The sequence below is a fragment of the Bactrocera oleae genome, chromosome 4 (assembly GCF_042242935.1).
Source record: "Bactrocera oleae isolate idBacOlea1 chromosome 4, idBacOlea1, whole genome shotgun sequence".
Lineage (NCBI taxonomy): Eukaryota > Metazoa > Arthropoda > Insecta > Diptera > Tephritidae > Bactrocera > Bactrocera oleae.
In genome coordinates this window covers 32,181,356-32,195,426 of record NC_091538.1, presented here as the reverse complement: position 1 = coordinate 32,195,426, position 14,071 = coordinate 32,181,356, and the positions used below count along the sequence as shown (strand labels likewise).

General features: G+C 34.1%; 1 protein-coding gene across 4 annotated transcripts in view; it reads right to left on the bottom strand.

Annotated features, from left to right (window-relative positions):
* LOC106625350 (oxysterol-binding protein-related protein 1) overlaps positions 1-14,071 on the bottom strand; it is a 342,202-nt gene that overhangs the window by 14,791 nt on the left and 313,340 nt on the right. For all 4 annotated transcript variants that reach the window (XM_070109226.1, XM_070109229.1, XM_070109228.1 and 1 more), the window contains one exon: positions 12,993-13,210. In XM_070109226.1, coding sequence (XP_069965327.1) covers positions 12,993-13,210 — 218 coding nt within the window. The remainder of the gene's footprint in view (positions 1-12,992; positions 13,211-14,071) is intronic.

The following is a 14,071-nucleotide window of genomic DNA, read 5'->3' as shown; positions in this document are numbered from 1 at the left end:
AGACACGTCTCTGGTGACGCGCCAGAAGCTCGGATGCGAGGTCCAAATGCACCCACCTTATAGTCCGAACCTGGCACCAAGTGGTTACCATATTTTCCTGTCCATGGCGAACGCGCTTAATGGTAAGAAGTTGGCCTCAAGAGAGGCCTGTGAAAATTGGCTCTCCGAGTTTTTTGCCAATAGGGACGCAGCCTTCTACGAGAGGGGTATAATGAAGTTGGCAACAAGCTTACCAACAAAACGGCGCATATTTCACTTAAATCGGACAAATGTACACAAAGTCATCAAAATTTTGAAAAATCAATGAAAACCCGAACGAACTTTTTACTTGACCTAATATGTACATTAAGGAAAAAAATCGATTTTTTGAAAATTCGAACTGTATGTAATGTGTATGCGTTTGAGTAAATTTGTTATTCAAATGACAGCATAGATAGAGAATGTTAATGAATAGAGAAGGCGCAAATGCTCAATCAAATCTTTTTGTGTTCTAATTTGTAATTCCAGATAAGGGAACATCGAAAAATATAACTTCGAAAAAGAAAAATACACCACGCAATGTGCGAAATGGTATAAAAAGACACAACAAATATTCCTAAATGAAAAATAGTTGTGCATACCTATTTTGATTTATGTTTTCAATTTCTATTATATGACAAAATTAATAATTATGAAAAGTCTTCTGAATTAAAAAGCTGTATTACCGGTAAAACCCCAGAATTCATAATAAGATAAACATTTATTATGCAATTTTTCCAACTTATGTATGTGCGTTGCGTGAGCTTATTGAGCAAAGGATGATAATAAAATGGTGGCTAAGCGGCCGTGTTTTTACTTTTGAGGTGGCTGAGGTCATAAGCGTGAAGGAGTTAAGCTCAATCCGAATACGATCATACAAGGTGCGTTCCAAAGTAAACAGTAAAAAAGTAACAAAGTAAACTCATAGCGCTATCTATATGTTGACAAGTGCGTTAGAATCTGCTATCCATTATCGACTTTCAGTAAAAATTTCATGACATTTCATCTATTGGAAGTGAAGTTATTACGTTTTAAGTGTCAGTATGTTCAACATTCGAAGGACAGCAGTAAAGAGGCAAAAAAAGACCCGAACTTCCTTTACAAGATTGTGACTGGTGACGAAACGTGGTGTTTTCAATATGATCCCGAAACGAAACGCCAGAGTGCTGAATGAAAGGCGCCGGACGAGCCGAAACCCAAAACATCGCGCTACCTTCGAGTTTTGAAGCGTTTGGTGCGCTGTATTTGACGTGCTCGGCCCGAATATCGCGAAGATGGAAGTTGGCGTTTGTTGCAAGATAATGCGCCGTCTCATCGATCGACGCTTGTGGCCGATTATTTGACCAAAAATCACATTTTAACAATCAACCCGTATTCATTTGATGACACCGTGCGACTTCTACCTTTTCGTAAAAATGCATTTGCCGATGAAAGGAAAGCGTTATGCAGACGTGGAGGCCATTCAAAAGGCTTGCACCGGCATACTGGCGGCCATACCGGGGAACGAGCTAAAACACTCGTTCGACATGCTTTTAACTATTTTGAATAAAATTAAATGATTTTGCTGATAAAGCCATTTGTTCTGTCTTTTTTTTTAAAGGCCTGTTTACTTTGGAAAGCACCTTTAATCAGTTCGAATCCAAAAACTCATGCAACTTCAATTTTAATTTAATTTTTTATTTTATTAATTGAAATCTTAGCATATCATAATTCAATTACATTAATGGCATATTTTACTTCCTGAGATAATTAAAATATTTCAGGAAAAAATGTTCATATGTTTAGGTTTAGGGAATATTCCCTTATTACGCGTATTTACACAAATGTCATAATCACACATCCATTCTTAAATACACGTACGCTGATGCTTGCTTCTTTTTGCCCCGCACAAACAATGACTTTTTGCGAGAAGCTTTTTGCGAAGCAAGTTGAACGATCGAAAGAAAGAAGGGGTCAGGGGCGCACTGCCACATAATTATTTCAGATAGTTTTTATTAATCGAATTTATTTAAAAAAACGATTATAGGTATGAATTTATTTGTATTTATATTTTTACGTATCTATTAATTATATTACGTCAATAAGTCATTAATGCATTAGTATTTTTCAATACAAATTAAGCAACATATTAATATATATTATGAGCCCTCACTTGACACGCCTCTGTGCATGGTGGTAACCAACGAAATAACGGCGAGTTCGCGCGGGCATTGTGTTGTTGAAAAAACCAAATGACGACTTTGTCGACAAACATACATATATACATATTGACGCCGAATTTTGAGCATCTGGCGGAGTTGACAAAATTTGTTTGAATTATCAAGTTTACGACAATGTCGGTCGGCTATGTTGTTTCGTTTGTCCTTTTTGCAATGGTTTGCTATTGAAATTGACTTATGCTCTTTTGATATACTACGCTTACCTATTGCGCTGCATTTTCATAGTCGTTTTTAGATAAAATGGGCTAAACCGAGAAACTATGAAGCAATGATAATAAGTAAATATAAAATATAAAAGTACTATATGGAGTGTGCTTAGAATATATAGAAGTAATTAAAGATTTCATATAAATGGCAATTTTAAATATATAAATTTTATAATTTAATGCCAGATGGTGGCAACACTTCAAGCTCTTAAGCTGTAGTTCTTTGGCTGTGATTTTTTGTGTTTTTATTTTATAAATTCTTCAAGTTTAATTGATTTTTTTTTTCTGATTTAATACAATTTTTAGTGATTTAACTCGGATTGCAAGATAATATTAAATGTTCCTAAGTTTTGTGCAGTATTAAAAAGTTTAAACTTTCGAATTTTTGGTGCCGAGTCAGCTTTTTGTTTCATTTTGTTCTATTTACTCACATTATTTATCTCATTTACTTCTTTATTCACAGCTGTGTTGCGTTTAGCTTTTTATTTGCTACAGTGCTTCTAAACTTTGATAAAAAAATTGCCATTATTTTTGTGTTTGCTCTTAATTGAATTTATTATTATTAATATTTTATTAACACACTAATTTATTATATATCTATTAAATTTTGTTCTACTTACTCTTTTATTTGATTTTCATTCTTGTTGTTTATTATGTCTTGTAACTTCCCCAATTGTAACATTAAAGGCGAGTAAGATCGCTACGTTTCATGCTGGCTTTGTGATGGGCTTGCCCATATTAAATGTGCTGGACTGACAGGTAGAATCTTAGATTCTATTCTCGACTGTAAAGGATTGCGTTGGTCCTGTTTAAATTGTAGATCTATTGAAATCGATCTATTTAAAGTTTATAGGGAGACACGCAATGGCTTTAACGAAATCGGTAGAGTGTTTGTAACCCTCACTGAAAAATTTAGGCACTATGAAAAATTATTCAAATCTTTTAAGTGCCTGAATGATTCTCACGAATCCTCTAAACCTGCTCCTAAGCGTAAACGTCCTTCCGATGAAGTAACAATTAGTTATTCAGTACAGAAAAGAACGTCTCCTCCCAATGACCTAATAAATCTCTATTCTCCTTGCCTTCAAGGTGCTAAGCCGTCAACTTCCAAAGAGCTCAATTCTCCAAAAGCTCTATCTAATAGTAATAAGTGTGTCACAATTCCAGAGGCTTCCCCTATTAACTTAGTGGCATCGGTTAAAAATTTGGTAGTTATTCCACCTAAAAAGTCTATATTTATTTCTAGACTTGCCCAAGAGACCTTGGTGGAGGATATTAAGTCTTACATTTCGTCACGTTTAAAAATCGATGATACCAATATCCGTAAATTTAACTTCAATTATGATAGAAGTATATCATCGTTTAAAATAGACGTATCTCTTGAAACATTCAAAGAGATGTTAGATAGTTCATTCTGGACACCTGGGGCTTTAGTACGCGAAATTAAGCCTAAACTTAGAAGTATGAGTAAAACATTGTTAAATTACCAAAAGCAACCACCGATATAAAAAACAGATTGGTAGCAATTCGCTAAGCATTTATTATCAAAATGTTAGAGGTCCTAATACAAAATTAACCAACTTGTATTTGAACAGTTCCAATTTTAATTTCCATATAATTGGATTTACAGAAACTTGGTTAAAACCTCACATTTTTGATAATGAGATTTCAAATTTTTTTAATTTTAAATTTTTAGATGTGATCGACTGAACAAAATCGGTGGAGGTGTTCTATTTGCCGTGCATTCCTCTATCCCATCTGAAAATGTTCTTGTTTCAGGGACCGACTCAATGTATTGAGTTTAAATGTATTAGAGTATACGTTAATAGTTGCTGTATTTATTTAGCCCTATCTTATATACCACCCCATTCGGACTTATCTGTATAAATGCAGCATACTTCTTTAATAAATAGTGCTACCTCGATGGCAAATAATGCAGATTCAATAGTTGTATTAGGTGATTTCAATTTACCGTGTGCTTCGTGGAAACCTTTCGATGACTATATCGTGTCGATTTGCAATCCGTCATGTTTTAATGAGTTTTTCGAAAAAATGTCCGAGTTGGGTCTGAACCAAATTAATTTGATTCCGAATAAATTTGGTAAATGCTTAGATTTAGTATACGTTGATACCTCTTCAAAGTGTTCCGTTATTCAGAGTAATCCTCTTGTTCTACCAGAGGACTCATATCATCCTGCTTTGGAAATATCTGTCGAAATCTCAGGCAATGTACGGGATAATAATCATCAAACTTCGTGCTTCTGTACTCGGTTTAACTTTGCAAAAGCTAATTTTAAAAAGTTAAATACAGAACTTTCTACAATAACATGGCCTTTTTATAATGGTGACATTGAATTGAGTGTCTCTCATTTTAATAACATTATTACGAAATTATTTGAAAAGTATGTTCCAATAGTAATTGTTAATAAAAGTAAAAGTATAAGTCCGTGGTTTTCGAAAGAGTTATATAAATTGAAAAACAGAAAAACTCGAGCCTAATTAATTAAATAAAGTAAAAAAGAATATTGTAAGTAATTCAAAATCGTTTTATGATTTCGTCAACTCCAAACGCAGGATTTGCAAATTTCCGTCCGCGATGAAATACAAATGTATCATTTCAAGTGACAATGATATTATATCCAATATGTTTGCAGAATTTTTCAAGTCAAACTACTGTAATAATTCTTCCAAAATTTTTTCTTATCAGTACGTGATGTGTTCGAATACTTTAATTTACGCTCCAATTATTTCTAAAGAAGACGTTCCACTTAATTTAAATAAGTTAAAATCATCTTTTAGTTATGGCCCAGACATGATACCCTCATGCTTCCTAAAAAATAGTGCCAAATATATTGACTTGCCTTTGACAAGGATATTTAATTCCTCTGATAAACACGGTATATTTCCTTCAATATGGAAACAGTCATTCATAGTTCCTTTGCATAAAAGTGGATCCAACATTGAAAACTATAGAGGTATCGCAAAACTATCAGTTATACCTAGACTTTTTGAAGCTATCATCACTGACCATATAACCTTTTCGATTTCTCCGTTAATTTCCTCATCTCAGCATGGATTTCGTAAAGGGAATAACATAATATAACAAACTTACTTGAATTTGTAAATGTATCATTGGGTTTTAGGGATTCTCATACATAAACTTGATCTGCTGGGTTTTCAGCCAAGATTCCTTCAATGGGTATCTTCTTATCTTTATAATAGAACACAACGAGTGATATTTGAGGATACACCTTCAGATACAATTAATGTTTCTTCAGGTGTTCCGCAAGGTAGTCATCTTGGCCCGATTCTGTTCTTGTTGTTTATTAACAATATCTCTTCAGTAATAGAATTCTCAAAAATTTTATTATACGCTGACGACGTAAAGCTTTTTAAATCATACACTTCAACTGAAGAAAGGTGTCGGTTGCAAACAGACTTAAATAATTTGGTTGCATGGTGTGAGAGAAATGATTTGCCATTGAATCTCAATAAATGTCAGATGTGCTTTTCCCGTAGATCTGTGCACCCCTCTTCTTATGTAATAAAACATCATATTCTAGAGCAAGTTTTAAACTATGTTGATTTGGGTGTTAATATGGACCCTAAGCTTAATTTCAGTCTTCATATTGATACCATGGTCTTGAAAGCAAAAGCTGTCCTCAGTTTTGTTAAACGTTGGTCTAAAGAATTTAGAGATCCGTATATTACTAAAACAACTTTGGTTAGACCTATATTGGAATATGGCTCTGTGGTATGGAACCCTAGCTACCAAATCCATTCTGACAAGTTAGAGTCGGTTCAAAAACAATTTTTACTTTTCGCCTTAGCGCATTTCCGATGGGATGCTAGGGTAAGTCTACCTCCTTACACTAGTCGTTTAAAACTTATTAATCTACCTACACTTTCTAGTCGTAGGGAAATGCTTGGCATAATATTCTTAGTGAAAATTTTGAATGGAACAGTTTGCAGTTCTTTTCTCCTGTCTGAAATTAAATTTAATATCCCGGTTCGCCTTTCGAGGCAGTTTAGACCTTTACTGCTAAAATCCTGTAGATCAAATTTTGAACTAAACGAGCCATTCCAGCACATTTGACTTATCTGACTCACTTTTCAAAATTAAAAAGACTTTATTGTTTTCTCTTAATAAATGAAAATGTAACAATTTATTACATTGTAACTTTAAATCTTGGCTGTTGAAATTTTTGTTTCTATAGCTGAGCAGTTAGATCTCAACACTTAAAAAACTCTTTTGCCTTTTCTGACTCGGCTAATTTCGCACGTATGCGGATTGCGCCCCTCGCGTCGGTTGGGCAGGAGGAGGGTAATCGTTGGGTTATTATTATTATAGTGTATAATATGAAATAAATTAAAATAATATTTCAAATTGCTAATAGGACATGTTGCCAATTCTCCTTTCTGAATGGAACCTCAGACAAATTCTTTAATTTTTGATTTTTAGCACTGTCGTGAGGAAGCAGCTTGTGGGCAACATGCAAACGCGGGGGGATAGGTAGGATTTGCTGTTGTGGTAAAATTGTAAAATTCAAATTTTTCTCGTTCTACTAAAAGCATGCAAATTAAATTTCATTCATTCACTTAATTTGTCTAGGAATTCCATACGAAAACCAAATGTGGTTTACCAGGCGCACAGAAAAAATAGCGCGGTGCAGAGTTATGAACGAACACACTTTGATTTAAAGCAGACGCACATTCCTTATGAATGAATTTGTTGTCGCTGTAATAGTAAGTACTTAGAAAATATGCCGCAAGTTGACTATTGGTCGATGATGCTGCGTCTACGTTTTGTTTGTCACTTGCGCGAATGTTTGAGTTTTTGCGAAAGACATATTGAGGGACATACGTACATATGTACATATGTGTATGAAGGAAGACAATTTCAAGAATATTCACATATAGACATATAAACATTTGAAGCAAGTAAACTACAATAGCTGTTTAAGTTCACAGATTAGACGAAATTGATCGAATAATGTCTGTGGTGATGCTTGTATAGCACGCTTCCTTATTGCAACGTGTACAATATTTTGCCTAATTTCAAATCCTCTCAGATATTTGTATATACTCTTTTTTTTATAGCCCTATTTTATTAAATGATATTTTAATTCTATTTTAATATTATTTCCCTCATTATTTACATTTTCTTTTCATAAGTAAAATATTTCCCTTTTTATTACTTTAATTTTTGTTCATGCGCATACCAAAAAACATCTGCGCATATGTATGTATATACATTTTGCTTATAGAGGTGTAATTCATTGCGTCGCCTGATAGGGTGGTAAATTTTATTTTCGAACTTGCGCGTTTTTGATGTTCCCTTATCGTAATTAACATTTTAGCAGAGAATGTTAATGAACAGAGAAGGAGCAAATGTTAAATTAAATCTTTTTGATTACTAATTTGTAATTCCAGATGAGGGAACATCGAAAAATATTATATAACTTCGAAAAAGAAAAATACACCACACAATGTGCGAAATGCTATAAATAGACACAACGAATATTTCTAAATGGATAATCGTTGCGCATACCTATTTTGATTTATGTTTTCAATTTCTATAATATGACAAAATGTATAATCATGAAAACCTTCTGAATTAAAAAGCTGTATTACCGGTAAAAACCCCAGAGTTTATAATAAAATAAACATTTAATAGGCTATTTTTCCAACTTATGTATGTGCGTTGCGTGAGCAATCGCTTATTGAGCAAAGGATAACAATAAAACGGTGGCTAAGCGGTCGCGGTTCCACATGTGTGGTGGCTGAGGTCGTAAGCGGGAAGGGGTTAGGCGCAATCCGAAATCGAACCTATAGGTTCGAATCCTAAGACTCATGAAACTGAAATTTAATTTAATTTTTTTATTTTATTAATTGGAATCTAAGCATATCTCAATTCAATTGCGTATTTACACAAATGTGATAATCACACATACATTCTTAAATACACGTACGCTGATGCATGCTTCTTCTTGCCCCGCACAAGCAATGACTTTTGTCTACAATTTTTGCTTTTTGCGAGAAGGTGAACGATCGAAAGAAAGAAGGGGTCAGGGGCGCACTGCCACATAATTATTTCAGATAGTTTTTATTAATCGAATTTATTTAAAACAAGTAAGGAAGGGCTAAGTTCGGATGTAACCGAACATTTTATACTCTCGCAAAGTCAAATAGTATACTCGTTTGAGATTTCTTTGTGGATTGGCTGATATTTTCGGTAGAAGGTCAACTATAGGCACTGGGGTCCACATATTTAGTACTTAGGGGCTTAAACAGTTTTGGTTCGATTTAGACAATTTTTGGCCACAAGGTGGCATACTTTAATCGCATTATTCACGCAAAGTTTTATCCCGATACAGTCATTGTTGCCTGATTTGCATAGTGGAAAGTGAAATAATCAGATGGAATTTAAAATGGTAAATTTTTGCACTATGATATAGAAACATGAAAAGAACGTTATGCACCGAATTTAGTTGAAATCGGTTAAGCAGATCTCAAGATATGGGTTTTCACCTAAAAGTGGGCTGTGCCACGCCCACTGTCTAATTTTGAACGCGGTTCCTATAAAGTCATCTCATACCATCCCAGAGATAAAATTTAATGACTCTGGCGTGTTTAGTGCTTGATTTATCGCGCTTTTAGTAGTTTTTAACAGTACCGTTATATGGGGAGTGGGCGGAGTTGCCACCCGATTTCAACTATTTTCACACCGTCAATAGAAGTGCTAAAAATATTTGCTTCCAATGAATTTTGTTATTATAGCATTAGCGGTTTAGGAGATATGCACATTAAACCTATTAGAGGCGGGACCACGCCCACTTTTTTAAAAAAAATTTTAACTGCAGATGCCCCTCCCTAGTGTGATCCTGTGTACCAAATAACAGTCTTGTATCTTATTGCGTAGCTTAGTTATGGCAAGTTATTTGTTTTTGATTAATGGCGTTTTGTGGGGGTGGCAGTGGTCCGATTACGCCCATCTGCAATACCAACCGTCTCACGGTACCATGAAACATGTCTACCAAGTTTCATAAAGATATCTCAATTTTTACTCAAGTTAGAGCTTGCACGGACGGACGGACAGACGGACAGACGGACGTACAGACGGACGGACGGACAGACAGTCACCCGGATTTCAACTCGTCTCTTCATCCTGATCATTTATATATATATAACCCTAAAAACAACTCGATTAGTTTTAGGTGATACAAACAACCGTTAGGTGAACAAAACTATTATACTCTGTAGCAACAGGTTGCGAGAGTATAAAAACGATTATAGGTATGAATTTATTTGTATTTATATTTTTACGTATCTATTAATTATATTACGTCAATAAGTCATTAATGCATTAGTATTTTTCAATACAAATTAAGCAACATATTAATATATATTATGAGCCCTCACTTCACACGCCTCTGTGCATTGTGGTAACCAACGAAATAACGGCGAGTTCGCGCGGACATTGTGTTGTTTAAAAAACCCAAATGACGACTTTGTCGACAAACATACATATAATATATAGGTACATATGAGCTCGCATACACATTGACGACGAATTTTGCTCATCTGGCGGAGTTGACAAAATTTGTTTGAATCGACAACTTTACGACAATGTCGGTCGGCTATGTTGTCTCGTTTGTCCTTTTTGCACTGGTTTGCTATTGAAAGTTGACTTATGCTCTTTAGAATTATTGCGATTATCGAATGGGCTGCACTTTCATAGCGTCGTTTTTAGATAAAATGGGCTAAATTGAGAAACTATGAAACAATGATGATAAGTAATCAAGGCCCTGGGATCCATGTTTCCACACAGGGATTGTATCGCCTCACTAGCACCCAGCAGAATTTTGAAATTTATCAACATGCTGGGCCTAGATGATACGATATGACTTAGGTGAGGGCACAATAGACCATAGGTCGCGTTGCATACCTCAAAATTAATCTAATCGAATCTAATCTAATGATAATAAGTAAACATATAAACGTACTATATGCAGTGTGCTTGGAATATATAGAAGTAGTTAAAGATTTCTTTTGAATGGCAATTTTATATAAATTTTATAATTTAATGCCATAAATAGTCCATAATATGAATAAAATATAAATATTAATTTAACTCCCTAATAGATCATGTTGCCAATTCTCCTTTCTGAATGGAACATCAGACAAATTCTTCAATATCTGATTTTTAGCATCGTCGTGAGGAGGTAGCTTTTGGGCAAAATACAAATGCGAGGGGAATGGTAGGATCAATTGTAAAATTGAAACTTCTTCAAATTCAAATTCAATTTCATTCATTTTTATTTTCGCGCATTTGCGGTAGGAATTCTATATGAAAACCAAATGTGGTTTACCAGGCGCACAGAAAAAATAGCGTGGCGCAGAGTTATGAACGAACTCACTTTGTTTGAAGCAGACACATGTTCCTTATGAATGAATTTGTTGTCGTTGTAATATGTAATACTTAGAAAATAAGCCGCGAGTTCGCTTGAATATTATTGGCCGTGATGGTGCGTCTACGTTATTTTGTCACTTGCGCGAATGTTAGATTTTTTGGGAAAGACATATTGAGGGACACACATATGTACATATGTATACATATATGCAAATATATTTGGACATGCGAATAAAGAAAGGCAATTTCAAGAATATTCACATATAGATATTATATATGAACATTTGAAAGGAAGTAAACAACAGTAGCTGTTTGAGTTCACAGATTAGACAAATTGGCTTGAATATCTTCTGTGGTGCTGTTTGTATAGCACATTTCCCTTTTGCAACGTGAAATATTTTGCCTAAGTTCAAATCCTATCAGATATTTTTATATACTATTTTTTATTTTTATAACCCTTTTTTATTGAATGATATTTTAATTCTATTTTCATATTATTTCCCTCATTATTAATATTTTCTTGTCAGAAGTCAATTTCTTTCGTTTTTATTATTTCAATTTTTGTTTATGAGCATACCAAAGAACATCTGTGCATATGTATGTATATACGTTTTGCTTATAAAGTGGTGTAATTCGTTGCGTCGCCTGATAGGATGGCGAAATTTTATTTTCGAACTTGCGCGTTTTCGATGTTCATCATCGTAATTAACATTTTAGCATAGCTAACGTTTGCGCATTCTCTATTCATTAACATTCTCTGCCAGTACCAAACAGATTCAGTGCCGCTGAAAAAAGTTACAAGCATGCAAGCATACATACATGCAAACATACAGGTGAAGCTAAAAAATCTTTATAAATGGATTGAAGCGGGTCAATATTTCCCTTAGCCCCCACATACTTAATAGAAAGATTTTCGAACTTCCAGCTGACTTGATGCCGCATATATCGCAAATATTTGAGTAATCTTAATAAAATTAAGTCAGCGTGTTTTCTATTTAATAACGGTGCATTTTTGTGCCTTGAATGTACAAAATCGGGTGAAGACTTGCCCTAGCCCCCAGATAACTAATATCATATATTGGTGCTGGTATCTGATGTACTTTAGTGAAACTCAGAGAGCATCTGTTAATAACATGTATCAATGCCAAAAATAGATAAAAATCGATTCAACACTACACCTATTTCCCATACACCTAATAAAAGATTTTCAAACTTTTGGTTGGTTTTATAGCGTATATGTATATCAGTCAATATGTAAGATATCTTAGCAAAATTAACTGAACGTATAATATTAAATATACTTTAGCATATTACCGACAATACTATGAGAAATTATTTGGTATTACATATAATAATTTGAGTTATTTTAACATAGTTATTATTCTAATAGTTTAATGCTGAACATGAATGGATTTGTTCTTGACCTTGGTCTTTATCTCATATCCCTAATATCATTAATTCCGATCTGCTTCTGGTTAACGTTTTGCAAAGCAACTCATTATATATATTATATATCATCGAATAATAAATGTTGAATTCTTTCCCAACATTTTTATGCACTTGTAACATGTTGCTACAGAGTGTAACAGTTTTGTTCACCTAACGGTTGTTTGTATACCCCAAAACTTATCGAGATAGATATGGAGTTATACCTAAGTATATATATAAATTATTAGGATGATGAGACGAGTTGAAATCCGAGTAACTGCCTGTCCATAATTAAGATATCTTCCGTGTACCAAGAAAGTGATGACGAGTTAGTAGACGGGCGTAATCGGACCTCCGCCACGCCTACAAAACGCCATTAATCGGAAACTTATAAAATGCTATAACTACGCACTAAATTAAGATATAAACCTGGAATTTGGTACAGGGAATTGCTGTAGCACGGGACATTTGTGATTTAAGGATAAAAAAAATGAATGGGCGTGGCACCGCTTACATTTTGGTCAAATAACATATCTCCGGACGTAATATTATATAACAACATCCCGTTTATTAATTTTTGCTGTAAACCAGCTCTCGGGTCCTTGCTTACATTGTTTGAACTACATATATAATGAAACATATGTATATTACATAAAATATATATATATGTGTATATATAATATGTAATTTATAGTTATAGTTATATACCGAGGCTTCCATGAGTCATTATTTCGTCCTTTCCGTAATCGTTCCGCATCACGTTGTTTTTCTTCCAATCTGTTTTTTTGAGCAGATGCGGCTGTTACATCACCTTCTTCGAGATATCGTATATCTGGGCGAAGTCGTGAATCGGTGTTACACAAAGGTTGCGTTGTATTTGGGTTGATAGCATTAAGCTGCATAGCGAAATCTGTGAAATGATAATACTAAAAAATGCATATAGTTAAACGTTAATTTAAGTCGTAGAATGTAAAATTATGCAAAATAATTTACATGTCTTTCAAAATAAATAAAATAATTAATATCAGGCTTACATACATAAGAGCAAGGAACTAAAAATTATAAATATATTTGTATGTAAACAGTAATGGTGGTGACAGCGTGATGGTACAGGTGGCAACGCTGCAGGCAACTATTGATAGAACTAGGAGCGCAGTTGGCAAGAGTGATCGAGCAGTGAAGTTAGTCGAAGTTAACCATTGTTGAGAAAGCGGATAAGTCGGATAGCCTTTGAAAATCGTCGATCGGTCAAGTCAGATAGTCGTCGGAAGTATGAGTTGCGTTGCGTAAATCAATGGAAGTTTATTAAAAGAAAACCGAACGTTGTCAATTTGACTTATTTGTATCATTTTAAATAACCACCAACTATGTTCATTAAACAAATATCAATAAACAATTACTAAACATTTCAATAAATATTACATTTGTTGACTCAACCGCCGAACGAAAGTGAAACTGTTCAAAGAATTTACCTAATTGTGAAATTGCGTAAGAAAATTGAACTGAACTGTTGTGTATGTGTCGGTTCGAAGAAAATTAACGGCAAAAGACGGACAGACAAATGCCAAGTGTGTTGCGTTCGAAAGCGACTGCAATAAAGAGAAATGTAAACGAAACAAAAGCAGATGACAGTGAAACACCAAAAACGTCACGACAAATAAATACACAAAGAAAAGCACAAGTGGAAAAAGGAGAAGAAGTGATGAAAAACCAAGTAAATTACAACAAATTATTCAACTGCTGAGTTTGAAAATTTAAGGTTGTTGCAGATTTTGACGGTGAGACGG